This window comes from Phaeoacremonium minimum, assembly GCF_000392275.1.
Source record: "Phaeoacremonium minimum UCRPA7 unplaced genomic scaffold PA7_03_scaffold_610, whole genome shotgun sequence".
In the NCBI taxonomy this organism is placed as follows: domain Eukaryota; kingdom Fungi; phylum Ascomycota; class Sordariomycetes; order Togniniales; family Togniniaceae; genus Phaeoacremonium; species Phaeoacremonium minimum.
Genome location: NW_006921512.1, coordinates 701,489 through 728,695, shown reverse-complemented (window position 1 = coordinate 728,695; position 27,207 = coordinate 701,489). Strand labels below are relative to the sequence as shown.

At 52.2% G+C, this 27,207-nt stretch overlaps 8 protein-coding genes across 8 annotated transcripts; 6 read left to right on the top strand and 2 right to left on the bottom strand.

Moving 5' to 3' along the window:
- Positions 1 to 2,491: 2,491 nt before the first annotated feature.
- UCRPA7_8874 (putative short-chain dehydrogenase reductase protein) lies at positions 2,492 to 3,282 on the top strand (the record flags this gene model as incomplete). Its single annotated transcript, XM_007921382.1, has 2 exons — positions 2,492 to 3,084; positions 3,177 to 3,282. 2 exons carry the CDS (start codon positions 2,492 to 2,494, stop codon positions 3,280 to 3,282), a joined length of 699 nt encoding a protein of 232 aa, XP_007919573.1.
- Positions 3,283 to 6,165: 2,883 nt separating this feature from the next.
- Positions 6,166 to 7,206, top strand: UCRPA7_8873 (putative ww domain-containing oxidoreductase protein; the record flags this gene model as incomplete). The annotated part of the gene is made up of 1 exon (XM_007921381.1): positions 6,166 to 7,206. The coding sequence occupies one exon, from the start codon at positions 6,166 to 6,168 to the stop codon at positions 7,204 to 7,206; it is 1,041 nt and encodes a 346-aa protein (XP_007919572.1).
- Positions 7,207 to 8,002: 796 nt separating this feature from the next.
- UCRPA7_8872 (putative alpha beta hydrolase protein) lies at positions 8,003 to 9,144 on the top strand (the record flags this gene model as incomplete). Its single annotated transcript, XM_007921380.1, has 2 exons — positions 8,003 to 8,574; positions 9,099 to 9,144. 2 exons carry the CDS (start codon positions 8,003 to 8,005, stop codon positions 9,142 to 9,144), a joined length of 618 nt encoding a protein of 205 aa, XP_007919571.1.
- Positions 9,145 to 14,286: 5,142 nt separating this feature from the next.
- On the bottom strand, positions 14,287 to 15,627 carry UCRPA7_8871 (putative heterokaryon incompatibility protein; the record flags this gene model as incomplete). Its single annotated transcript, XM_007921379.1, has 1 exon — positions 14,287 to 15,627. One exon carries the CDS (start codon positions 15,625 to 15,627, stop codon positions 14,287 to 14,289), a length of 1,341 nt encoding a protein of 446 aa, XP_007919570.1.
- A 1,953-nt stretch (positions 15,628 to 17,580) lies between these two features.
- Positions 17,581 to 18,303, top strand: UCRPA7_8870 (putative phosphatidylethanolamine-binding protein; the record flags this gene model as incomplete). The annotated part of the gene is made up of 3 exons (XM_007921378.1): positions 17,581 to 17,787; positions 17,845 to 18,041; positions 18,105 to 18,303. The coding sequence occupies 3 exons, from the start codon at positions 17,581 to 17,583 to the stop codon at positions 18,301 to 18,303; spliced, it is 603 nt and encodes a 200-aa protein (XP_007919569.1).
- Positions 18,304 to 20,244: 1,941 nt separating this feature from the next.
- On the top strand, positions 20,245 to 20,505 carry UCRPA7_8869 (hypothetical protein; the record flags this gene model as incomplete). Its single annotated transcript, XM_007921377.1, has 1 exon — positions 20,245 to 20,505. One exon carries the CDS (start codon positions 20,245 to 20,247, stop codon positions 20,503 to 20,505), a length of 261 nt encoding a protein of 86 aa, XP_007919568.1.
- Positions 20,506 to 21,015: 510 nt separating this feature from the next.
- On the bottom strand, positions 21,016 to 22,462 carry UCRPA7_8868 (putative caspase domain-containing protein; the record flags this gene model as incomplete). Its single annotated transcript, XM_007921376.1, has 4 exons — positions 21,016 to 21,041; positions 21,094 to 21,263; positions 21,337 to 22,108; positions 22,159 to 22,462. 4 exons carry the CDS (start codon positions 22,460 to 22,462, stop codon positions 21,016 to 21,018), a joined length of 1,272 nt encoding a protein of 423 aa, XP_007919567.1.
- A 2,706-nt stretch (positions 22,463 to 25,168) lies between these two features.
- On the top strand, positions 25,169 to 26,304 carry UCRPA7_8867 (hypothetical protein; the record flags this gene model as incomplete). The annotated part of the gene is made up of 3 exons (XM_007921375.1): positions 25,169 to 25,247; positions 25,582 to 25,974; positions 26,039 to 26,304. The coding sequence occupies 3 exons, from the start codon at positions 25,169 to 25,171 to the stop codon at positions 26,302 to 26,304; spliced, it is 738 nt and encodes a 245-aa protein (XP_007919566.1).
- Between the last annotated feature and the right edge of the window lie 903 nt (positions 26,305 to 27,207).

Here is a 27,207-nt window from a genome sequence, read left to right as displayed (position 1 = left end):
AAGAACTATGACGCTTTTGAGGTGAAGTATCTCGATAGTTGTACGTTTCATGATCATCCCAGGACTGTCAATGATAGATTGGCTCAGAGGTTTGTATTTTAAGCTGACTGGCAGTTGTACATATGCATCTCGGAGCTGGGCATCCAGAGCCAGTGTGGTCTCATAAGGCGAGGGTATCAGAGAACGTGTATGGCCGACAACGGTTCTGAATAGTTCCACAACGGCAGCCTTGCCAATTGTATATAGCACTGGAGTATTATCGGAAAGCGGACGTGACGTAGGAAGCACCGCACTCTCCGGGGAAAAGTCATGATTCTCCAGATTTAGGGGTAGCTGAGCATCGCAATATGCAGAGGGAATCATGCTGGGAAACCCCATCTGAAATGACATGAGCGTGTCGACTTGAAATATGCTGACCCATACCCTGCGACGCATCTCGCCATCGAATGGAGATAGACTTGATTTCGGGAGTTTTGAAGGGTCGCGATGATACCCTAAGCGAATGGCTAGCCGTGTGACAACCCCCATCAAAAGCCATAGATTGACGTCTGAGTCCCTCGATCTCAAAAAACAACTTTGCAGATGAATTAATAGGGCTTCTAAGCAGTACTCGTCCGCTCGGGCATAGTTTCCGAGAACAAGGCATTGCTCCATCCTCTTCGAGAACAACCTAGCCGAGGGGATGGAGTTCTCTGAGCTTTTGTTTTGGTTGGATATCTCATGCACGCTTGCTGTTAAATTCAAAATCGCAAAGAGCAAAGCGACCCAAATCGGGGAGGTCTCAGTCGGGGCTGCCCAGAAAGACTCGTACTACACATGCCTCATTAGCCACGGCCTGGAAGACTTCTGTGACATCTTCTCCACCTCACCTCACGTTGGAATTTAGCAGGATGTAGTATAGCTAAGACAAGGCAGATGAGCATTACCAGTCAGACTAGAACAGGCTTTTATGAACGGATCTTACGCAAAATGGCGTCTCCTGGGCGAAAGTACTGTGACACAAGGCTATCACAGACCTGGCGTGATGGCACGGACTGTAATAGGTCTTGAAAGTTAAGGGCCTCCTGTCGTCCAAAGACCAAGTCGACCTCAGCCCGGTTATCCTCCTTAGCAGTCCACTCCGTATCTGCAGATGCTGACTGAACTGTCGAAGACTGTTCATCAACATTTGAAGGAGAGAGTTGTTCTCTAATTTCTCTAATATCCTCAAGGAGCGATGACCAGTGACTGGAATCCAAGTAGGTCGCCTTATCGCCACCCAGTAAGCCATTGTCGAGGACTATGTTGGTGTTGATCGATGAATGAGGGACAGATATAAAGTCTGCATCATCTGTCATTGATAGGTCTTCTGCAGGGGCTTTCGCAGCCTGGGTGCCTGCAGTGGCATCATTGCGCGCTAGAGACGAGACGAGATCCTCGACACTCTTTAGGCGATCACTGATTGACTTGGTTTTGATTTCGCGTTTCTCGTTCCTGTCGGCATTAGGGGCATATTGACAAATCGAGTCCTTGCCCCTTCTGACGCAGCTATCACATGGCAAAGCTCGATTACATTTCAGCCTGGCGATGGTTTAGCTGCTGTTGCGCTTCACGAAGAGCTGAAGTCTTCGCCCCGCGACAGCGTCACTGGCTTGGAAACCCCCTAAACTCACTTGCGAATGCGACAAGGCTCACAGGATTTAGGCGGCCTGTTCCGCTTCTCTATTCTGGCTTCCCCCATAGCACTGAATGGTGATGGTTGGAGGGTAGCGGATGCAATAAAATAAGAAAGAAAATCGAAGACTCTGCAGGGCGGCTTTCCAAGATTCCGCGTCGTCTTCGTCAATTAAGACAGAATTTAGTACAGTGCAGGTCTGGAATGTTGCTTCTCCAGAGGGGCTGTGGTTAACGTTTTCGGGGCGGGGTTAATAACTCCGCTCCACAGATTCTGTGCGCGCGAGTCACGACGCCTCTCCTAGACGGAGTTAGCCATTCAGACATGGGCGGCCCAAAGGGGACAGTTGATCACACATTAGACGCGGAGACAATACACCCGCTCTAACTGCGAAGTGTTGTGAAAGCTGGAATAGTACTTAAACGTCCCCATGAACCAACATATTTGGAATGCTCTAGATCAAATATCGAGAACATTGATTGTGCTCTGTAAATCCAGCTCTAACTTTTCGCAATACATCGCAGCACCCCATTCTGCCGACCTCTAGCAGACATGTCTATTTTATCAGTTATCCACGGAATGGGGTCGACTGTCCTGTCGAACTTATTCGTCACACTTCCCTATCCAGAGACTCAGGCAGGCTTGTCCGAGCTGACCGTTATCGTTACTGGTTCGAATACTGGACTCGGATTTGAAGCGAGCCAGCATCTCCTCCGAATTGGTGTAGGGAAGCTAATTATGGCCGTCCGTAACATTGGAAAAGGAGAAAAGGCGCGATCAGAACTCTTGAAATCCACTTCCCGATCCTCGGACTCTGTCGAAGTTTGGCAACTGGATATGGAGAGTTATGAATCTATCAAAGCTTTCGCCCATCGAGCCAATACCACTCTCGCCCGTCTCGATGTAGTCCTAGCCAACGCCGGCCTCTGGACGTCTGAGTTCAGCCTTGCAGAAGGCAATGAGAAGACCATCCAGGTTGATGTCGTGGCTCAAGTTCTGCTATTTCTTCTTCTCCTTCCCAAGTTGCGTCAGTCACCGTTCCCTGGCAAGTTTGTCATTCCGAATTCGGCTTTGCATTATGTGGCTTCAGTGAAAGAGCTTACTTCAAACGATAATGCTTCCATCTTCTCTCTTCTCAACGATTCTAAAAAGGCCAACATGACCACTCGCTATTACATCGCCAAACTTTTGATCCTCTATGCTGTTCGCGAGCTCGCTTCACAGATGAAGGCGTCGGGCAAGCCAGTTGTGATCATCAATACGCCAAATCCGAGTTACTGCAAGTCGGGTTTATTGCGCGAAATTGAAAGTGCGGCACCACCAGACTTCATGGCGCGGACTACGGAGATGGGCAGCCGAGCCCTCGTTCATGGTGTGCTGGCGGGCCCTGAGAGCAACGGACAATATTTGACAAACTGTCATGTACAAACGTGAGTAATCCCTTCTAGACAATAGACTATTTCTATTTCAAGTTCGTTCTCATGACGGTCGCAATGTACTGATTCGTTGATAAAATCGTTAGGCCAGCCTCTCATGTCACCAATAAGATCGGTTCTCGTATCCAGAAAGCATTTTTTGATGAGCTAATGAAGGAGCTGGAAAAGTCTCACCGGGTATCACCGCTGTAATCTAATTCAACACGGTTAAGAGAACGTTTATACCGCGCTTTCACAGCAGGTCTTTTGTGTACCAATATTCGACATTAAATTCGATTATTCTAAATAGGAGTATTTTCAAGCGCGCACTTATCCGTATAATTGCAATTTGCCAGAGTGATTGGTTACACTAGTCGCTATGATCTATTAGCGGTCATGGCGAGTTGTCGCCCGGTTTATACCGTCGACATGTGTTTCCGGTCAATAGAAATTAATTGATATTGCTCGAGGCCTGCTCGATCGAGGTGATTAATTCCTATGATAGATTTGACGCTCAAATTTTAAGCTAGTACATATACGTGAGAAATGCTAAACGTAGAGGGCTGCGCACAACTACAGACGCAATTGTGGCGCGCACACTTATGATTCTCATTTACGCAACATTGTCGTGCTAGAGCCCAGTCATCAATTCTGAGCAGGGCTAAATGCGGCACCTCGATCCTTTCGCATTAGACCCAATTTGTACACCCCGTAGATGTACCTTCAAGTCTAGCTTACAATGCCGGCATGCTCATTTACCATCATTGGGCTCGGGTGCTATTCCTCATCGATGTATGAGAGAGGCACACGATCCTTTAGACCCACATGCGGTTGGATATTCCTTCCTAGATACCAAACGTGGAGAGGACAAAACACTACTATAGTTATTCTGAGAGTCTGTCAGCTTCCGCGCCAGTACCTACTTATATATCTCGCGACCTGGCTTGACATGGGCGGGTTCAACGACGCTGCTAATATGTCAATCTCATTCCAAGCGGGAGAACAACACCGCCAGCCTCATACTTTGTCTGTATAGCTTCTCTGAGTCAATGACCTCGCGGCCGGCCAGCCAAGTTGGTGGCTGCAGTTATGGATTAAGATATCGGATCAGACGACAGTGTGCTAAGTGCTGCTGCGTAAGACTTGTAAGCGACTATCACCCCAACACCCACCCTCCTCCGTCCATGCATACCCTCTTCCGCCGTGAGATCACATCACTATGGAAGGTGAAATGACAACTTACCTACATGCTTGCTCCTTCGGCTGCTTTCCGTTCATTTGGTAGCCACACCACGCCGGCGGGTCCGGACAGCCATAGCCGGTGTCCTGCGAACTAGTATCACTCCTCTTTATCGGCCTTGCAGTTGTCGATACAGACTCGACGGCGCCGCATTGGTGGTCGTCGTGATTAGCTCGGCCTCTCGTGACGACATGGGCCATGTGTCGGTGATGACGTTGTTGGATGTCGCCCCCCCACCATAGCCATTCAGACTGCCATCCTCTTCATCGCCAAAGTCCTTGCCGGGTCCGGGACAGTGTCATGGCTCTCACGCCGCCTTGCGTTGTCCATCGCGCAGCTACTGGGTGCTACAGAATGAATGAAAGGGCTGAATATTGACCAGATGGAGGGGGAACGAGAAAAGAAACAGTTCCTTATGGCTCTTGGCGACGACACAGGTCAGCCCTCTGCCTCAATGAGGGTCTACAACACCTGCGGCCAGCTCAGTGGACGTGTCCAGTCCGGTATGCGATGAAGGCCGCAGGACAACATCTGGGAAGGTTCTTCCAGGATGGAGGAGACACCGCAAGGGGCAGCCGGAATATTCCCCGCGCGAGTGAAACCCCTCTCATCCGGGTGACAAGACCCCCGGAATTATGCTTGGTTGAAAGATAGCTAGCAAGCAGACTAGAGTATCCTCTTCTAGGGGTATCGACTGAAGCGACCAACATGGTCGGCCTTCGAGTTCGTCGTGTGGACTCTGAGATATGGGGAGAAGCTACTTATGTTATTTCAAAGTGGACAAAATTATAACTAGATGCCTTGTGGGGTGGGCTGATGATTAGTCAAGATGCTGGTGGCTCAGATAAAACGCAGTGGTCCATTGTAGAAAACGGAACGGCGGTTTGAAGATGGAGGTCTGGGTTAGGGAGCCTCGCTGGGGAATGTCTCTCTTAGAGGGACGGGGAGGAGGAAGAATGAGGATGATGTAGCAAGGTGTCACCTCGTTAGACTAAACGACGTAATTACTTAATTATGGCTTATTCTGAGGGAGAAAGAAGTAATATATTATAACAATAAGATACGAATTCACGACCTGCTTTCCCCTAGTTACAGTCGAGCCTAGTCTGGTGTGATAATAACCAGACGCTAGCCAATAGGGGCTGCTCTGAGAGGGGCAAGAGTGAGAGAGACAAGAGTGAGAAGCGGAGAAACAATTGGAGACTGATTTATGTATTGGGGGGAATAAGCGACTCTTCGTAGCCCTCTACTCGGGGCTGGTCTGTGCGCCCACACTACGATGCTTCTAGTCTATATTAGGTTACGCCTGCGAGTCAGTCATGCATGGAGTTGAAAGTCATCCTAGTCTAGCCCTTTTCGGCTTTATGAAGAAACAACAACGGCGGGTTAGACGGCACCCGCTGCTTCTCCAAAGCCACCTGAAGAACCTGACTGGCTTACGTGCTGCTGTGTTTATGGCTCGGAGATACCTCTGGCTAGGTGGCTTCAGCTGGGTGGGCCCGGGGAGTCTTTCTCCGCCGTAGTTTCGGTCGGTTCGTTCTCCAGCCACCATCACGACGGGTGGTGCAGGATGAATAATTGAGGCTTTCCTCAAACTAGAGATGCACTATACAAACCATCGAGATGACAAATAATAACATGCGTAGAGCGAAATGACGGAACGGAACTTTTTTGCTTCCTTGTCGTTACCAAGTTGGTAATCATGCTCGACAACAAACGGAACAGAAAGGCTATATAAAATATCGATGTTCTCTAACGATCAACTCGAGATAAGTATAAGTTAGGGTCCCTTTTAACTAGTTATTCTCCGCTTCCAATCACCATCGATCCCTTATACGTATTACCGCGTCTTCACCATGTCCAAGTATCAAGAAACTTTCATAAACCCTCGAGGCCCCGGTGATGCTCGGCCAACAGCCTTGCAAATTGTGGAAGATGAAGGTCTGATCGACAAACTGAATGACAAGGTCGCTTTCATCACAGGCGCCAACCAGGGCATCGGGCTTGAGACGGCACGGGCTCTTCACGCCACCGGCGCCACGGTCTTCCTCGGAGTCCGAGACCTGGAGAAGGGACAGCAGGCCGTGAACGATATCCTGTCGTCCAACTCGTCTCGCGGCGGCAAGCAAGAGGCTTTGCACCTCGTTGAGCTGTCTCTCGACTCGCTCGAATCGGTCCGCTCAGCAGCTAAGGCCTTCCTAGCTAAGAGCCCCAACAGGCTTAACATTCTCATCCTCAACGCAGGCGTCATGGCGCCGCCGCTGGGCCGGACGAAGGACGGCTTCGAGACGCAGCTCGGCGTCAACTACCTCAGCCACTTCCTGCTGTTCCAACTGCTCAAGCCCGCCCTACTGGCAAGTAGCACCGCGTCCTTCAACTCGCGCGTCGTCGCGCTGTCGTCGATGGGCCACCGCGTCGGCGGGGTCCGCTTCGACGACCTCAACTTCGAGGCAGAGGGCTCGTACGACCCCTGGGCCGCCTACGGGCAGTCCAAGACGGCAGCCATTTACTTGGTCGCCGAGGTGGAGCGGCGCTACGCGGCAAGGGGCCTGCATGCGCTGGCCGTCAACCCGGGCGGCATCTCGACCAACCTGGGCCAGTACCTCCCCGCCGAGTACCTCAAGCAGGCGGCCGAGGACAGGGAGTCCCAGCGGTACATGAAGAGCCCGCAGCAGGGCGCCGCCACGACTGTCTGGGCGGCGATCAGCAAGGCCCTGGAGGGGCGCGGTGCTCGCTTTCTGGCGAACTGCGCCGAGCAGGGCCCTGCGGAGCCGTCGACGTCGCCCTTGAGTATGGTCGACTCGGGATACGCGCCGTGGGCTTTTGATGGGGAGAAGGCTGCGAGGTTGTGGAAGGCCTCGGTCGAGATGGTTGGCGTGCAGGATGACAGTGACTGATGGGCGACCCTGATGTTGCAGTGGCTCTCCGTTGTGGACATGGGGAGGCGTCGTGCTGTTAGTATTTAGTAGAATGACAGACACGTTCAGTAAAGTATTGAGGTGTGACCATGAGTTGGAACTCCAGGACAAGCTTTACGACGAATTGAGAAGGGGCAGACGACTACAGAACCGGTCTGGAAGATAACAATGCAATAGCAGACGATACAATGACTTTTGTCCTTTCCTGTCCTCTCTTTTGACACATCTCTTGTTTACTTCAGCGACAGTGGGATTTCACAGTGCACACATGGCCCAAGCGCGATCCTTCTACACTGAGCAAAAGCATTGCGTATTGGTCCTGGTCCAAACAAGTGCCATCGATGCTCCCTAGCTCTTCCAAATTTCGCAAAACCCGCCCGGGATGAGTACAACCACTTTCGTCGGATGGATTCCGGTTCGAGGCCCCGGCTTTGTCTCGAAAGGGATCCGGAATATCCCCAAGCGTTGCCTGCATCACGGCGCACCCCGCCCGGGGACACTGCTCCGGTCGCCACAATCCTTACTACAACGCTCGTTGGCATCTTCACTTGTTTGTGGGCTTGCGAGAAAATCACCACAAACTGTCCGCTGCTATAGCTCCCAATTGTCGGTGAATTCTGCAAGACAGGAAAATCCCGGCTCAGGCGAGTCGTTCGCACTGGCCGACGGCCGCACGCTTGGTTTCCATGTCTACGGCGACCCTGATGGCATCCCCGTCTTCTACCTTCACGGCGTTCTTGACGCGGGAGTCACCCTTGAAGGCAAAGAGGACCACATGGCCAAAGACATAGGCATCCGTTGGATTGCGCCCGATCGCCCCGGCATTGGCAAGAGCACTTTTCAGTCCGGCCGATCCATTCTCGGCTACGTGGACGACATTCGCCAGCTGGTCCGTCACCTAGGCCTGCAGCAATACTACATTCTCGGAGTCAGCGGCGGCTCAGCGTACGCACTCGCGTGCGCCAAGACACTGCCCCGCGAACAGGTACGTGGTGTTGGCATCGGCGCAGGCGTCGCTCCCTGGTCCGCCGGTCGGCGTGGCCAAACTCTCAAAATCATGTACCAAATGTACATGATGAAGTACTGGCCTAGACACATGCTGAAGACTACACGCGATACCTATGTCTCCTTGGCGCGCGATCCGGACCCGGCGCCCATGGCCAACCGCTTTCGCCAGGACCTGCTCCCATATATGGATGCTGCTCAAGCAGATGCTTACATGGAGACAGATCCCATGCAGAGCGCTGTGCGTGTCTTCAGACAATACTACGCTCAGGGCATTGATGCGCACGTCGAGGATATGCGTGTACTGACACGGCCCTGGGGATTTGACATCGAAGACGTTGCGTATGAAGGTGTAAAGCTCTGGTACGGCGGCGCTGATATCAATACACCGCCAAGCATGGGCTTGTACCTTGCTCGACGCCTCATAAAGAGCATATATAAGGAAGTCGCGGGAGAGACACATGCCTCGCTACTCGGTGGGCACTTGAGAGGGATTTTGAGTGAGCTAGTAGTGGATTCGTGACCAACGTTGGAATTGAAAGTAGAGCACGGCTTTATCACCTCACGAACACTTCCGTGAACTTCTACACTGGAATAACTATGATATCCTGTACACACACCAGCTAGATCATGGTAGTATTCTCTCTTCTCCCTCTATTTGTTCAGGTCAATTGTCCTCCTAGAATCCCTGTTTCTTAAAAGCAACAAAGCAAAGCCGGTTAATTCTCCGGCGTCTCGATACAAGTCTCAAAGTTTCGATTCTGATTCTCACCTCATATATGTATCAGGACGGATGGCTCACCAAGTATGACTCAAGCATATAAAAACACAAATTTGTCGTCTGTGTGATTACAGATTGTATCTAGCACCAAGGACCAAGGCGTTTTCGAGCACGGTAAGGCTCTGCGGTAGGCATTCTCCTATACGTCCAGAAGCCCTCATTTCACTTGTCCCGCCTCAAAAAGCTACAAGGTGATGGGGTCAGCTTGGCTCGGCACAGGGAGCGGCCTGGATACTTCTTACCCGAAAGTGAATCTGCCCTTATGACTGTTTGATAAAATACTTAGCTGCTGCCAAGCCAATTTTTACCACCAACTGTCACATGCCAAACGCCTAGTTGATCTTGAGTCTGCATTTCAGCCTCCCAAACTAGCAAGCGCGACGCCTGATTATCAGCCTGCTCTATTGCCAAGCTATATGGCGTCAATAGTGCAAGCCGGGCATGGGATATGGCCCAAACGACAGCCCGCCACCTGAAAATAGGATTAATACAAGTCATATTATTAGGTTAATCTAACTAAGGCGACATAAATTGGCCTGCTAAGATGCGAAGGTTGTGGCGCATATACCTTCTCTTAAAATGATAACAGAAGCACTTTGGTTATCTCGGTCACTTCGCACAGCTTACATTGAAATCCTCATCATGAGACGCTTCGCATCATATTTAGTCTGCTGCTCTTTGTGGCAAGAAGCGTCATGCATCGTCACTGGCCCTTTCATATCTCGACCTAAGAGCGTACCCGTCGCCCCGGGCCCGTACAGCCTCGCTTCTAGAGCAGAAATAAGGAACAACCAGGATTTTTACCAGCAGTCTATTCTTCGAAAATCTGACTTTGAAATTGGTGTAGAACTAAGTAATATAGGTCAAGAGAGGTTGACCCAGCTGGGATGCGGAATTAAGGGGCTTACGATGATTGTGGTGGGTGATGCTGGGGGAACTATGTCATGCCGAGCAGAAACACCCGCACCAGAGTTCCCCCGAGAGCTTCAAGTAGCACCCATTGTTCGAGAATTTCTCTCGCAGAACAACAGCATTTTCTTGCCCGAATTTTGGAACCGCACCACCAAGTTTCTTCTTCAAGAACGTACAATTGACTTGACATATGACGAAGCGACGAAGCCGGACATGAACCCACAAAACGACCCATTTAGCACTGATGGACCGAAGACTACATCTGCGGATCCATCCATTGTCTCTCGATGGAACGAACATACAAGTAGCTTGGAAAAATCGCGCGTGGAGGCGGCGACCGTGATTGACGATGCAACGCTGGACCCTCGACTGGTCTTTACAACACGGCGAACGAGCTCATCAAAGACGTAATCGCCAACTAAAACCGCAGTATTCTCCACCATGCCATCCGGTCAACTCGCTGCTATCTGGGCACGCTATTTCCCCGAGCAGTTTGAGCTTGCTCCAACGTCAACCAGCCTGCAAGTGGCCCTACCGACGCCAGTCTCATACTCGATAGTGTCAGTCGAGACAACGACCTTGCGAGTCCTATACGATGGTGACCCTATCCCAACCATCACTTCATATGTCTTGTCACCAGTATATAGAAGGACCACTTCAGACTCGAGCAGCGCCCTGGCGGCATCACCTGCTCCGGTTAGAGAGCTGATGATCTCTTTTGTGACAATCTGCGTCGTTCTTCTAGAAGAGATGCAGATATGAGCATCACATGAAAAGGAACTACACTTTCCTGCATCATGTCAGATCTGTGCTGCTCAAAGCACGACTGCGTAGAAACTTCCGTAGAAACAACTCCTGTTTCGGTAGAAGGAGAGAGTTAATACACTCTACAACCGCAAACCCTGAAACTACTGCTTCAATTCTCCGATCGGATAGAAGCACTCTGAAAAGCCAATTTGCGGGCGAGCGAGAGGTGACTGCAGGCAGACTAAGCAGCCGATAGTGAAACGAAGGCACTTGGCTATCCCGTAGACAAGCAAGGATAGAAGCGAGTCATTCTAATAGAGAGTCCAAAATCCGCCCATAGTGCCCAGTCTCCCCATCAAATTTCCAAAGACGTGGGTGACAGTGGTAGCGAAGAGCCCACCTAAAGCTTCTCTTCGTCAAACAAATCCGGTAGGAGGCGATTGCGAGACATATTAAGCGAACTGATGATAGCTTCGTGTCCAGTGCTGGAATTGAAAGCAAAGCACGGGCAATCATCTTGAGGATATCTGCTATGGACTTCAATTCTGGCCCTCCTAACTTTTCACTAGGTCATGGATGAGGATCCACCGAACACAGCTCGAAAGACGCAAGAGTACGAAGACAACATCTGTAGCACTACTTGTTTGTATCTAAAGAGTAAGATAGTCTGATGAGAATACCTGCGGCGGCATCCCCCCGTAGATGGTGTCAAATTGCTGGTGATTGAGATACGAATCTTCTCCCATAATAAAATCAGGCGTCCTTTGTTTTTGTCCGTCTAAATATATTTCCGACTGGTCAGAAGCAAATTCCGAGACCTTTGACGTCACGATTGGCTGTCTCAGAGAAAATGGAGGCTGCTCAGCCCATTGTTGAGTCTCAGACTCCCTAGCGATATGTCCGGCACTTGGTGATAGAAGCTGTTGCGATTTAGCTAGCGTATCCATGCTGCTAGCAGTACTCCCTTCCCTTAACTCCAAGGAAGATGGGACTCCGGCCACACGCGTTGACTCATCCGCAGACTGTATAGAGTGTTCGGCTGACGAACCGGTCGGTATTTTAACAAGGTCTAACGTCAAGTTGTCAACTAAGGACTGCATTCCCTCCCTGAGAACACGTTCCAGCAAATCTGATGCTTCGCACTCGTCGCGCGTGACAGACCTCAGTTCAATTCCACGCCTATCCAAAACTTCCTGGAATATCTTGGGCCCTTTGACCACCATCATGTCCTGAAAATTTTCCAGATCTTGAGACAGGCCAGCATTGAGGAAAGCAGACCTTGGGCGGGGCTCATGTTTGAAGAGAATGCGAAATATCGCATACCATTGATCTTCTAGGGTCATGCCCGAGGGAGCTCTCTGACCAAGCTGCTTCTTGATGTCCTGGGTGATTCCTTCGTGCACAATGTTATTACTTGCTTCGCAGGGAGTAACTTCCTCTGCATGACTGTTGCGCTCGGCTTCAGTTGCAAATATAACCTTGCATCGAGGACAATATATCGGGAGCTGATGGTACCGGAAAAGATGTTGCCTAACATCTTGAATTCGTTTCATGATGTATGTATTGCATTTGCGATACTTGGCGGGGTCCTTTTTGGCGAAGGGACAAGCAAACGAACCTTCTAGTTCAGTAGACTGCCTGGTCGTACGAGGTCGTTTGGGCGGCGGATCCTGGATTTTCGTACAGTCCTGATCCTCATATCGAGTGGAAGTGCCCCGGCTACGTTTTTGCCGGGATGTACAGTCATGTAGACTCGTTTCTGTCTCTTGATCATCTGGAGATGCCGGGGTGTTGTCGCCCCTTTGACTTGGATTTCGAGGCTCTTCTCGGTCTAACGCATCATTTGGTGACGGCTGAGCCCTAAAGTATTCGATAGACCTTTCAACGATCTCATCCTTGATTTGGAAGAATGGATGATCGTCACTTAGTACTGGTAAAGTGTCTGAATAGTCAGACATCCAGACTGAGGCAGTATCTGATGTGCTTTCGTCGGACCGTTCGAACTTGTTTTTGTCGTTGTCGCAATCTTCCAGCACCATAGTCTCGTCTAAATATCTCTCCATCGAGGGCAAATTGATACACGGTGGCGATTGACCTCTGGGTGTGACTTTCCCATCAGTGGGATTGTTACCTATGAAAAGCTTTTCCATGGCTTCTAGTGGAATTTGGGGAAGAATATCGCGATCATCGACTGTAGAACTGAAGGTTTCAATTCCAGGAGGCATTGGATTTGATTCGAAAGCTTGATCATATGGGTACTCCTTCGGTGTCTGACTTGACATATCACAATCAATAATCGGCAAGCTACCCGCATATTCTCCGCCACCTCCTAGTGCAGATGACATTGGATCAACCAGGACGTCGGGAGCAACGCGAATACCACACTGACAGCCGAAATCTCTTCGAGGATAACTTCGCGGCAATTTCTTTCTGGTCTGCAAAGAAATATCAAATTCAGCTTCAATTAACCTCATATCACGGAGATACTGAGGGTCAATTGTCGGATAGCACTGTGTCTGTGCGTTCTCTTCGAGTAACCCGACCGGACTAAGAAGGTGGTCTGGATCCTGGAGGTTGTGGCTTGAATATATGTCCTCTTCAACTATGAAAAGCGTAAGAATGGTGGGTGAAATGGCAAGCCAATGGTTGCATGACCACAAAGACATACCACGAAGTACCAAGTCTATCAATATCTGGCTAGTGCCCGACCCAACGGGGTAGAAGGGCAGCTTTCCTTGTTCTTCGTAATTTTTATTCATTTCTAGGCATTGACTTCTGGATGATATGATTTTGTAGTGTATTCTATCAGATGATGGCATAGGTGAACTCGCTTCAATTTAGGAGCGGGGGGCATGTTATGTTGGCACGTTTATACGGCCATCGCTCTTAGAGTGGAAGATGCGCACAATTCTGCGTTCAGCCAACGCACCACTTGAGGGGCGCCCCAGCACACAATCTGCCTGCGACAACAAATCCAACCAACTCAGTTGTGCAAATCAGGCAACATAGATGACAATTCACACACAAGCCAAATGGCCTGGACTTCCTGGCCCACAGATGTGCTTTACTTTGAGCCGCATAAACAATATGGACTCGACTGTCTTTGTAAAGTCCGCGAGGGTCGCTGTCGCAGAGTGGCATGCGAAAAGTATCTAGGTTGCCTTCTGCGTGTATCGAACTTTCGACGGTGAACTTCCACAGCATCTACCACTTTCTGTTACGTTTGGGATATCACATATGAACGCAATTTCCCCAGCATAAGAAGGCGACCTCACACAAAACGAGCTTTCCTCCGGATGTCATTTCCGTCAGGAAAGGTTAGCGGCGACAACAAGTGAGTTGCGGGTATTGAGCAGCACTTTGTATCAACGACTAAGTCAGCCAGGACTACCGAACCAAAAGAGCCGTCAGTCCAGCTAGCCCGCTACCTGAAGGACGCCACGGTCAAAGATCCTCCAGTGCTGGTCAAAGAGGTGCCATTGACTGGCAAGAAAAGGCGTCAGGAGCTCAACGCGAGAGTCGGTCAATTGATGGAGGTTTTGAAGAAGTGAGAGACCGTCACTTGTCAGCATCGATTATGTAAACTATACCAACCACACTGTTACATTCAATGGTCATACAATCTTGAGCTTGCTGCTACCCTCCATTGCTGACCAGAAATCCGCTGGTGAATCAACACCCATCTCGTCTTTCAAAACCTCTCCTTCCATCCACCCCTGTACAAAACATGTTCCGCAAATCTTGTAAGACCCATCGTCATTCTCCTGCATCAGCACAGGGACCGAGCATGTCGCCAATATTGCAAGCAACCAAGGCTTCTCAGCTACATTGTTCTTCACGTAGGACGGAGCGAGAGCCATGTAGCCCTTTTCAGTAACGCACAACGTCCGACCCCGGAGCACCATCTTCACATGATCGCGTGCCTCAAGCCTGCTGTAGCTCCCTGCAAAGAACTTGACATAGCGCGACAGCTCTGGTTTGCACACGTACTTCTCCTGTGGATAGGTCTCACTGCAGTTACCCGGGTTCTCCTCGCGTCGTGGCCAGGCCGATGGGAGGTCGCCGTGGAACATGGCCTTAGCCGCCTGCATCGGGTCTTCGTATATAGCAACGTTGCTGTCTTTGTAAAAGTTGTCTAGTTTCTCCATCCAAGTTACGTATCTGAAGTATGTTTGTGGGTCGCCCATTGGGAATTGCATGTCCTTCGGAAACGCTGGGAGGTCGCCTAAAAAAGTGGCGATGTTATCCAGAATGATGCCAGTGCAGTATAAGGCATCGCCCTCAAATGTGAAAAATGGCTCGTTACTGGCTTTGTCCAGTGTCATCCCGCCATCGGCGGAGTATACGGCCCCATCGAGGTCATCCATAATCCTCATCATTCGCTTTGGGATGGTATCGCGACGAAGCAAGCAGCTAGTCTTGGCGGGGACCGTCCAGTCGGGGCACCACGATGGCGCATTGGCGTAGAAGTCCCTGCTCTCTGGAACAGGCTCAGATGCGGCGATTATATCTAGGCTTCCATGTTGTCTGATCCAAGCAGCAGCAAACTTGGTAAAGCTCGTAGGTATCGGTTCAGAGTAGTCCATTTTGAAGTCGAGACCATCTTTATCTTTAGCCAAATTCCACAAGGCGAAGATCTTGTCGTGGCCATCTGTTGCCTGAAAGTCCCTTGTCAAGATTGCCGTCTCGAGGAAACCAGGTGCATTGTCTCCGATCTTCGCAACCGAAATTCCCATCATCGTCCAGGCGCTATCCCCACGGCTCTCTAGGTGTCGAAAATACGAGAGCTTTCGTATGTACGAAAGTTCCTCTTCTCGCACATCTAGCAGGGTGTCATCCACCGATTTCATTTGACCGGCCAGCCTTGGATCTGAATGTATCATGTCCTGCAGATGGAAAGCGGAATTCTCAAGTCTCTCTAGGCTCGTATCAAACCGTCCCCCACATGCAATCATTGGGTTTGATGCAACCGCTACTTCTTGTAAAACCCATACACGCTTGAAGTAGGGCCGCGTCAAGAAGCGATAGAGAGATGCGCACAGGCGAGGGTATTGATCTCGTCCAATTTTCACGCCGTCTCTCGTAATATCCCAGTCACCTTTGTCATCGAACCGCATGGCTGGCCCCTGTACTGCTGGGACGAAATCTAAGGCTTCGTCACTATGTTCATCTGAATCGCCGACGTAACAGAGCACGCCTATCGCCTGGTCGTAGATCTCCGACATTCTCGTAAGCTGCCTGTTGCGTTCGTCCAAATTCAGCTGGTCAATACAAACTGCGTCTATCCAGATGCACAACTTAGTATCGGGGCCTCTCAGCTTTCGCAACGCCATCTCAACGTTCTTCCTAACCCGCATTCGCTGTCCGTTGAGGGTTATCTCTGCTGTCGGTTCTCTGTCCCCCCACATGTACGACAAGCACAGATATGTGACTTCGCAATGGATTGGGCACTGTCCAATGTGTACCACGAGAGGCGCATCTTCTTCAGGCGCTTCCATCACCACCATGATGCGAATCTCGTCAGTTACCATGTCGAGGGGCACGTACTCGTAGTGATCCACTGGGTTTTCATTTGACAGTATCTTCCCCAATTTGATCGGAAACACTCTTGGGAGGGCGAGCACATCTGGACGGCCGCTCCACATCTTGGTCCATGGCTGATATCTGATGTCCAGAACTCTTTCGAAGACGCCTTTCTTCATCATGTCTTGGTTGAACTCATTCATGTTCACGACCTCGGTTGCCCTCTCGTACATGGAGTTGATGAATGGGCGTGTCCAGTACTTTTGCTGTTCATGCTTCGAGAATTCCAGCAGACACACATGGCGAATCCAGAGACGCACCGGCTCCGTATCGCGACGGTAGTACCGCAGAAACCTCTCCACGGCCACAGGAACGATAAGCCCCTGTCCATCAATCTCGATGGCTCCGTGGAGCAACCTATACCCTCTGCTGTCTTTGACTGCAATGAACGGCTGTGCCGTCGGGAGCGACTCCACCTCGATGCTGCACCGGACGTGGTTTGCTTCTGAGCTCTTGTCACCTTGGCAGGGATGCAGGACTAAGAAGCGCTGTTCCTGGGCTTCATCGTCTAGCGGTTTGTACTCATAAGGCGGTACTACCAATTCGCGAAAGTCGCCGACGGTTTTCTCGAGAGACGAAGTCATCTTCTGCGGCACATGCAGCCGGTGTCGAGATATGTGAACTTTCTTATGAGAAGGGGCTACAGGCCGAGCCTTTGTTTGGTATTTGTTGCCATCATCATGGTCAACTATTAGCCTCCTGGGGGCTTAGCTGATCCTTCGCGCCAATGGGGCAAATCAGACAGCACTCAGCATCCTGGCAGGGGGTTGTTGCCTAATCCAGCATCCTGTATGAGGGATTGACATGTCAAGCAACTCGCATGAGGCAAAATTGGTGTGTGAGGTGATAGGCATTGTGTTTAAATGCTATAAATGCTATAGTAGTCAGGTGTGAGATGCTGTCGCGAAAATATTGATCAATTTGAATGGTGCACGAGCTATCGAAGGCATCATTGTTAGTAGGGGTGGTGGGCCAAGACCGCACAAGAACTATGATGTATGTCGAAGCAACTGTAAGGAAAATGGGAGAAATTAAGTAGGAGACAATGATAAGAAATACTTGAAATGTAGAAGGGAGAATGCGAAGTCTCTCACTGATTTATCGCAAAAGCGAATGTCTTGGTCAATGATTGATTTTCCACCAGTGAGGTCATCCTTCTGGTTCTGCACTCCACGCAACCCCGCCTAAATACCGAGCTCTAGGCTCAGCAACAGCGTCCTCCTACGGTCGACGTCATACAGCTCACTCATTTCCGAGAGCCTCACGAAGAACGGCCTTCATACCTTACAGTCACCATCACCTTGACATTGATAGAAACAGCTATCATGTCACTCGAATCGCATTCACAAGCGCTGGCAGACTCGCTAGCCAAGGCAAAGCTCGTGCCCGGCGTGGCTAGCGAGCTAATACCGGAAGGATTCACACAAAAAACGAAGCTCGAGATCTCATACAGCAACAAGCAGATCGACCTGGGGAACTTCTTTCGGGCAAGCGAGTGCAAGGTCGCACCAACAATCAAGTTCCAGCCAGTGGTAAGTCAAGCGCTTGCTGCTTGAGCATCGCCTTCAAGGCACTAAACTGTGCGCTAGGACGATCTTGACAACCCGCGGGGAGCTTACCTTCTCATCCTCACGGACCCAGATGCGCCAACGCCAGATGACCCAAAGTTCGCCTTCTGGAGGCATTGGGTGCTACCGGGCCTGCAGCCCTTGAGTGGCGACAGCGGTGTTGTTGGCGAGACGAAGCCTGCCCTGACAGAGTATCTTGGCCCTGGACCCAAGGACGAGTGAGTCGGACAGCTCTCGTCTGTGTTGCGTCTCGATTCATCAAATTGCTGACGAGACTCTAGCTCAAAACCGCATCGATATCTGTTTCTGCTGTACCGGGAGCCTGCTGCCATGGACCTGAGCAAGGCGCAGGTCGGCGGAGAGGAGTTTGTTGAGAGGCGATCGTTCAAGCCGGCCGAGTTTGCAAGGAACCATGGACTGACGCTGGTCGGCGTGAATTGGATGACCTGTGCGGGAGACGGCTGGAAGGATGACGAGTGAGGCTCGACCTCCATGGGATGTAGACGTGAAAACGACGAGCTTATGACCGACTGGCCGGTTGACTGACTACCTGTGTCCTGGCCTACCATGATACATAGAGAGACGGTCGTGGTGGTTCTCCGCAAAGCATCACATGTTGGAGCCTTTGCATTCAGTGACTTGCTGCCCAATACGACATATTTCGAGGAAGAGCATTCCATTATCAATATGACCCGGTGCAGTGACGTTCTCAAATGCATGATACCGGAGAAGAGGGTCACATGCGCATCCTTCCCGAGCACCGCCATCGGAGCCGTGTCGACGGCGCAATGTCAGTGGTCAATGGAGAAGAAGACACTCGGCCGACCGGCTCATCATCATTGACCAAATCCGGCGACACCAGCCACGGACGGGTAAAACGGCACCAGCCCATCTAGAGAGTCGGGGTCCGGCAGTTCTAAGCGTCCTTCTAGAAAACCATCGCTGCGGTGATCGCAGCATCGATCCAGGGATAGACACTGCGCTTGTCTCACGTGGACTGCACCATGCCCCAGCATGCCCCAGCATGCCCCAGATAAGATTCACTGATCAGGACGATCAAACGGATTCCCAGCGGAGAGTGGAGACGCCGTCTCTCGCGGCTTCGGTCGTCCATTCGCCCTTCGGTCAGCCCGACGAGGCGCCAAGCCCCGGCGTCTGCTGCCTGCGCGGGAATGACCCGGGGCTTGCGCCTCCCTGTTATCTCTTCATTCGCAAGCACTTTACAGTGCAATGTGTGCATCAATGCCAATAATGCTACCGATGTTCATTTGGCCGGGGACAGCACATGCTACTCCTATCACGCATGATTCCTTATCTCAAGTCTCTCTCGGCACCCACATCAAGTGTTAGTGGCCGTTACCGTCTGGGTTGGGCACCCGTGATAGATTAACCAGCAAGGCGCAGGGCAGCCCACTAACAGCCACCGGGGCCTGTCGTTGGCTGCAGCGAGCGGCCATCGCTGCAGTGTACCACGATCATTTCACCCCGCCAAGGTCAATAACAAGGCTCAGCAGTCTCTTTTCCCTTTTGAGACCTCGGGGCCGTGAGACCATTGAGACACCAACGCCCGGCCACTGGCAGACAACTAACAAGTGACAGAGTGCGACGGTGCGTGCAGGCGGTTGGTCAAACGGAACGATCGATGGGCTGTGAAATCGTGACGGAGACCGCCTCTGCAATTGGGCTTTTCGACGCCAATCTCTTGGCTACGGGCCAAACTCGTACGGTTGACGATATGTATGCCCCAGCAAGAAGCACGAATTCCATGGGATCTTGCAAGGTTCTTGTTCCTATGACTGATGGCCACTCCACCATCCCCAGTCAATTCCCACCTGAGGATACGTCACGGGACCCCCTCGCCGAGAGCCTCAATGCGCCTTGACGGATTAGACTTTCCCTAAAGTCCAATCGAGTCCGCTGGGCGCCGTGCCGAAAAGCCGAGACGGCTCTAGAGTGACCACTTCCCTGTGCTTGGCCGGTCTTGGCCCGCGGTCAGCTCTGGGTTTCTGCTTTCTGGTGAGCAAACAGTCAAAGAAGTAACAAAAGCAACAAGAGAAGGAAGACACGCCTCGGCAGTGCCCAAAGTATTAAAACGAAGCAGCCTTCCTCCTCGGGGCTTCTAGAATGGTTCCCAATCTGTCTGTAGCTTCATCAAGATCATCCATCAATCAAACAAACAAAACAGGCATACCCAAACAACCAAGTTATCTGCTAGCAAGTAGTAGTAGTCACAGCCTCAACAATCTTTCCCACCTCTTACATCTTCAGCTGAGATCCACGGTGCACATCTACGCATACTTCCTGTGCCGTGAACCCAGCCTCGGTCAAAAGACTCTACGTCAATTTCAATCAATCAACCAAACAAACAAACAAACACATCTCTTCACCCTGCAACCGGCATATTCTTGCCTACATCCGCCGATGACAAGCATCAGCCCGCCCACGACCACCCACAGCTTCTCATCCGCCACCACCGCAACACCCAACAGGATCAGCTACTACGAGCCCACTGACGCAGAGACGCCCGCCGAGGAGCGCTTCGTCAACCCGACGTCGGGCCGCAAGCTGCGCAACACGTCCTTTTATGGGCGGCACAGCAACGACTGGCTGTTCGGCTCCGTCGAGGTGAAGAAGTCCATCCGCAACTTCTTCTCCCGCAAGCACAGGAAGCCGGCGTACTAACTAACAACGCCACCGGCTTTTGCCTTTGGGGGAAGAAGAAAAAGGCGCAATCCCAACAAGGAGCTCAAATTAACGGAAAAAGATCTTTTTGAGATCTGACGAAACGACTGTTTATGATGGCCATGATTGCAACGACGTCGACGACGGTGGTGGTGGGAGAGATGGCCGTGGACGAGGAGGGCGTGGAGCCACCACCAAGTAGCGGGCCGTGTAGGGCCTTATTATTATTATTATCAGACAACATGATTACCCGTGGAGGGAAGGCAGATTGTTATTCTTTCGACTTCGTAGTACTAGGCGAGAATGTGGAGGATTTGCAGGTTTCCAAGGGTTGTTTCATACCCAGTTCGTTGATATTTGAATTCAATCATGATGCAAAACGCCATAACAAGCAGAACCACACACACACATTCGCTTCTCACACGTGCTTGTGCCATACATTCATTATTTTTAGAGCTTCGTCTATTTTTTCATCCTGTGATGTTGCAGACCTAACTTCCTCAGCTACTCCTACATGACAAATAGTAGATTTGTATCTGCTCGCGTTAGTCCTGGCTGGTTTACAAACGTAGACATAGTTTAACATACCTAAGGGATGGCTACACGATAGTTGCGGCTTCTGCGAGTACTTTGCCTCCAGGATCTCCCGGATGCTATTCAGCAACTCGACATAGCTCTGGTTCGGGTTCTGCTTAATCGCCGAGATGAAGGCATAGGACATGGCGCCCGTGGCCTGTGAGGCGATCGTTGCATCGGCACTATGGCATGAAACATGTCAGCTTTTCCACCCTCCTACCATGTCACACACACACACACACGCGGGCTACTCACGAGGTCTGGTCGTCCTTGCTGCCCGACCACATGATCACGTCCGCCGGCGACGTCTTGGTCTCGATGGTCTTCTGGTACGCGTCGTCGCCCTTGAACGCCGTCTTGGCGAACCCGAAGATGGACGAGGCCACGCCGCCCATGTTGCCGCTCGCGTAGGCCGACACGGCGGCCAGCAGGCCCTGGCCGGCCTCCTTGGCGAGGTTGGGCTCCTTGAGCACGCCCTTGGTGGAGTAGATGTAGGGCAGGTCCAGGACGGAGCCGGAGTGGCAGCTGTCGAAGATGGCCGTCAGCCGCACGCCGGCCTGCAGCGGCTTGACGACCCAGTGGTGGATCTCGTCGTCGACGATGTGGCCCGCCTGCCGGAAGTCGACCGGGTAGATGACCTCGTCGGTGCCGTCCTGCTCGTCGCCGTCCAGGTCCGCCGTCTGCCCGCCGTGGCCCGAGTAGTGCAGGAACAGCGAGTCGTTGGCCTGCGCCCCCTGCACCAGCCAGCTCATCGCCCGCAGGATGTTCTGCTTGGTCGGCTGCATCATCGCGTTGGTCTGGTCGTCCGTCAGGACCACCATGTCCTCGCGCTTGTAGCCGTACCGCTCGATCAGGAAGGACGACACGTTCCTTGCGTCGTTGATGCACCCCCGCAGCTCGCCGTCCTGCCCGAAGTAGTTGATGCCAATCAGCAGCGCCTTGCGCCGGCCCGTGCAGTTCGAGTACTGGAAGGTGTAGCCCTGGGGAGCCCCATGCCCGAACTCCTGCGCGCCTGTGGGAGGCGGCGCTGCGTTGCGCTGGTGATAGTTATCGTAGCCTCCCGAGCCCGAATTGTACTGCTGCTGGTGTTGCGGAGGCCGCATGGGATAGCCGTATGGATCGAGACCTGGCGGTGGGGGACCTGGCGGAGGACCCCATTGGTTCTGTTGGTGATGCTGAGGAGGATATTGGTGGTGTTGAGGGGGATACTGATTGTAGCCTCCTGGTCCTCCTGGTCCACCACCGCCGCCCTGCCATTGCTGGGGAGGAGGAGGAGGCGGAGGGCCACCCTGATATCCACCCCCTTGATATCCCCCTCCCTGATAGCCTCCTTGTCCTTGTCCTTGGTAGCCGCCTTGATAACCTCCCTGGTAACCGCCATGGTAGTTATCGTGGTTGCCCGCGCCGTAGCCGCCTTGGCCAGGGTAGCCGGACATCGTGTGGATGGGTAGTTCGGGGGTAGGTATTCGGTATTCGGAAGGGGATCGGGTCCTCGAATAGGAGGGGTCTTCTCGCTGGCGAATTGATAAAGATAGGGGAGGAAATATTAAGGTTAAGGCGGCAGAGAAGAGTTCGAGTCCAGCGAACGGATTGATGGCAATGGCAATAGGCAATGGCGATGGCGATGGCAATGGAGCTGGAGAACAAACAAAAGAGCTGAATTCAGCTGGGCTGAGCTGAAGTTGGCCTCTAGTGTACCGCGCTGCTGTCTGTGTCTTAGCGCGCGGGGTCACCCAAATGTCTCAAGCTCGCCTCTACCTAGGCTCGCTAGGGACCCTACCAGGTTCTCTTCAGGCTCTTGCCAGGCTGCTAGGGCTGGCTCAGAGGCCTGGAACACTCTCTAACAGCCACCTCGCTACAGTATGCGTACGCAATACAGTTTACGACAATTACGCGGCACATCTGGGCCGAGCCGCCCACTACCAATGCAGAGCATGCAGTATTTCTGCAAGACTACAGCGAGTTAGGGGTCTTGGGTGTTCCTGGAATGGAGGGCAGTGGAGTGGAGGGTGGACAGGGGACAGGGGAACAGGGGACACGTGTAGCCGCTAACGGCGATGGTGGCTCGGGCACTCATCAATCCTTGGTACTCTCTCCCTGGGTATAGAGTAGCATTCATCTAACATTGTCTTATCCTACCATCCACATGTGCTACCTGATGAGCCTAGGTACGCTAGACTAGTCCAGGGTCAGGCAAGTTGGTCTGCCCCTGCCACAGCCACAGTCAAGTGTCGGAGCCACTGGGGATAACGTTAACGTCTGCTCTTCATTTCCGGGCATCCGTCAAGTTCTTGCAAACAGAACAGAATGATTCGAGATTGGTATTCCAGGACAGATAGAGAGGAAAGGAAGCCAGCATGGGAAAGAAGGAAGAAGACCGGACATGTTCACACACAGCTCAGCTCACACACACAGCATGAACCAGGAACAAGTGGTTGAAATGCGTAAGTAAAGTAGGTAGGTATTGATATAGGAGACAGAAGATGAGTTGAGTTTGATACTGATCACCTGCATCGTCCCTGCTGTCCTCAACCATTTGCCCTGCCTGGTCAGGCCAGCCTCTTCTGATTCAAAGCTAATGTCGGTATTCCTTTGTCATTGCCATTGCCACTGGCTTCTCACCGCGAAAGTCCCCCGTGATGGTATCGTGAAGTGAAGTTTCCACAGAGTATCCGCCCTAGCAGCAACACTCCAAACAATCAAAGCAACACTCGCATGTCTCGCCACACAGCCAACAGCAGCACAGGGTCGCCAGACTGTAACAACCTCTATTAGCTCTGGCGTAACCAAGTCTATTCTATCGGGCTGGATGTCATATATCATACCAGGTGACAAGGCAACCGCGGTCCTTCTTCTCCTCTTGCGGAGGTGGCATCTGCTGGGGCGCATAGTACATCTGCAAGAACAACTTGTTAGGCACTTGACCCTCGTATATTTGCCCATAGACTTGGGACAAAGGAAAGGAATTCCCTACCGGCTGTCCCTGAGGCGGGTAAGGACCAGGAGGGCCCTGAGGAGGAGGATAACCGCCCTGGGGAGGGGGGCTGCCGTAGTAGCCTCTGTCATATATATAAAATCAGTAACTCACTCCAGAGCTCATGTGAGGAATGGGGAATGGGGAATGGGAGTATCATACTGCTGGGGGTATTGCTGCGACATTGTGATATGCTATGTCGAAGTGACGGGTTGTTTGATGTGGCTTGCTTTGTGATGGCGTCGTGAGCTGTAGGAGCTGCCGGGGACGGGGACGGGGAAGAGGATGGTGGATGGACACAAACAAAAAGTAAAACCACCAGTAAACTCTGAGGAAGTTTCAAGGTTCAGTTTCACAGGGAAAAAGAACACACAAGGAAAGAAGAAAAAAGAAGAAACAGCGGGGCCAACTACCCTGTCTGTAATGTAACCGCCGACCAGATGAGTATTAGATTAGTATTATCTACCGTTACCTAGGTACATGTAGTCTGGGATCTGTCACGCTTTGCTGGGGCAAACAGCAGATGAGAGATATCGATCTCTGCCGACTGGGTCCTGGAGATGCCGAATATCCAGACGCCAAGTCGTTTACTGTTGCCGCGCCTTTCTTGGCTGCCACTGGGACACGTATTCTACCATACTCTACCATACTCTACTGTGCTCTACTGTCTTCTAAGTGCTGGGCAAGGTGAGTTGGCCGGTCTTGTGTGAATGCTGGCCTAAACCTCTTTCATCCGCCTCTCTCCTCGCGCAGTGTCACTCTCCATCCACCATCATTCATTGTCCAATCTCTGACCAGCAGCCCGTTGGCTGTCTACTCACAGTGAATCACTGAATCCAGCAGCCAGTCAGCCAAAAGAAAACATCTGAAGCAAACCCCACGCTTGTGCCCGCTGTGCCCTTACCCCTTTGGTCCTCTTGCAGCTTTGTCACTGTTTCACAGCACAGGTTCAAGTTCCCGGGCTGCCTCAGCTCAAGCGCAGAGCTTCATAAGATCAGAGATTAGGTCTCCACCAGCTTTCAGATCCTCTTCAGTGCTGCGGGCGCCGGATTCGTGAGATGAGAGAAGAACAGCTTTGACAGCTCAATCCATCAGATCCTTCCTCCATCTACCATGTCCTTCTTCAAGAAGCTTGCCGACGACTTTGACGGCCTGGGCCTGGGCGACAAGAAGCGCGACGAGAGATATTCCAGTGAGTTATCTTACATTTTCTTATACCTGAACCCCTCCTTCTCTTACCCAACCTCCAAAATCTTGAAACCCTGCCCCTCACCTTGGACCCCTAAGATTTTACGCCGTAGTGTCCGTGTCCGTGTCGGTATCCCAAGCTCACCACCCCTCCCACCACCCCCTAGGCAGTCGAGACTATCCCGCCCCGCAACACTACGGCGGCGGCCCGAGCCAGGCGGACTACCCGTCCTATCCCAGTCCCGGCCACAGCAGCCACCACTACCAACAACAACAACAACCACCACCACCACCATCATCGTCATCGCCCGGGTACGCATCGCGAGACGGCCCCTCAGGCTACGGCGCACCACCGCCGCCCCCCTCGTCGGACTCGCCGCCCTCGTACAATCCCCCCTCCGACAAGCCCCGCATCCCCGACGGCTGGGCCCCCCAGTGGGACGCCCACTACGCGCGATGGTACTACGTCGAGCAGGCCACGGGCCGCGCGCAGTGGGAGGCCCCGGGCTACTCGGCCTCGCAGGGCCATGAGCATGACGCGCGCGGCTACCCCGCCGAGCACGGGGGCGGCTATGCTGGCGGCCATGATAGCTACGGGGGCGGCCACGGCGGCTACGGCGAGCAGGGCTACAGCGAGAAGAAGTCGTCGTCCAGCAGCGGCATGCTGCTCGGCGTAGCAGGTGGACTGGCCGCTGGTGCCGTCGGCGGTGCGCTGCTGCACGAGGCTCTTGGTGGGTCGTCTCTTTGCGTTGCTGGCCATCTGATCGGAATGCTAATACTGATACTGCGGGATAGATGACTCCGACGACGAGCACCGCGCCGCGCCGGTCTACGAGCAGTCCTACGACGCTCCTCCTCCCCCCGTGCTCCCGACGCATGACGTCTATGGCGACGAGGTGGACAGCAGCGATCGCGAGTCGGTGCAGGAGGCGCGCGAGGACTACGAGGAGGCCCTTGCTGATGCGCAGGACTCGGACGCTAGCAGTAGTGACCAGGAGGAGCTGGAGGAGGCGCGTGAGGAGTATCAGGAAGAGTACGAGGAGGCGTATTATGATGACTAGACTGGGACGCCACTCGAGCTTCTGGGTGTCGGTCATCGAACCCATCGCTTGGCAGGGCAAATTCTAGATGAGGTATACGAATTGATATGACGCAGATGAATCAAACTGAGTCTCGCCCAGTGATGAGCGGTCAAGGTCTCATGAAGTGATATTAAGGAGCGCTGCCAATGGATTCGCATGCGCTTCCGGTAATATGTGCTAGATATCTTCAGCTACCTTCTTGGAGAATCATGCCATTGAAACAACACCAGCGTCAATTGAGGAATGTCACGTAAGTTGACTTCGGACTTCTTCCAGCTAAAGGGCGGGGTCCGAGGTATCTTGGCTTGGCTGAGCGTCAAAATGGCTGCCTCTTTCACAAAGTAAGCAACACGTTGAAGACTTTGGCCAAATGATCACGAACATCTTGCGTTTGATATCGCCCATCTCTGCTATATTCAATGGAAGGTTACAATGATGGGCCAATCTCAATGATCAAGGAGATTCCAGGTTTGTGGATCTCAGAGTGCGTGTCGCCCCTCTAAGATAGCTCCCTCCGAGAAGTGGCTAAAGGAACCAAAGCATATCAATTCCGCGCTCAGGCGACCTTCTCCAAAAGCACGGCATCACACACGTCTTGAGCCTGACAAACCAGAAGGACTTGCCCGTCATCGATGATGCACTGGGCATTCAACGCCAGCATCTGGCCATTGAAGATATTCCGTACGAAGACATCTTGATGTCGCTGGAGGGCTTATGTGCATGGGTCAACCATGCGCTCAGAACGGCGCCGCGCGAGCCTCAGGTGCTCGTCCACTGCAAGCAGGGGACGTCTCGCAGCGGCGCTGTCATTGTGGCGTTGCTGATGCGAAGCCAGTCGATTGACTATGAGTCGGCGCTCGCTCTTGCGAGAAAATCGCGTGC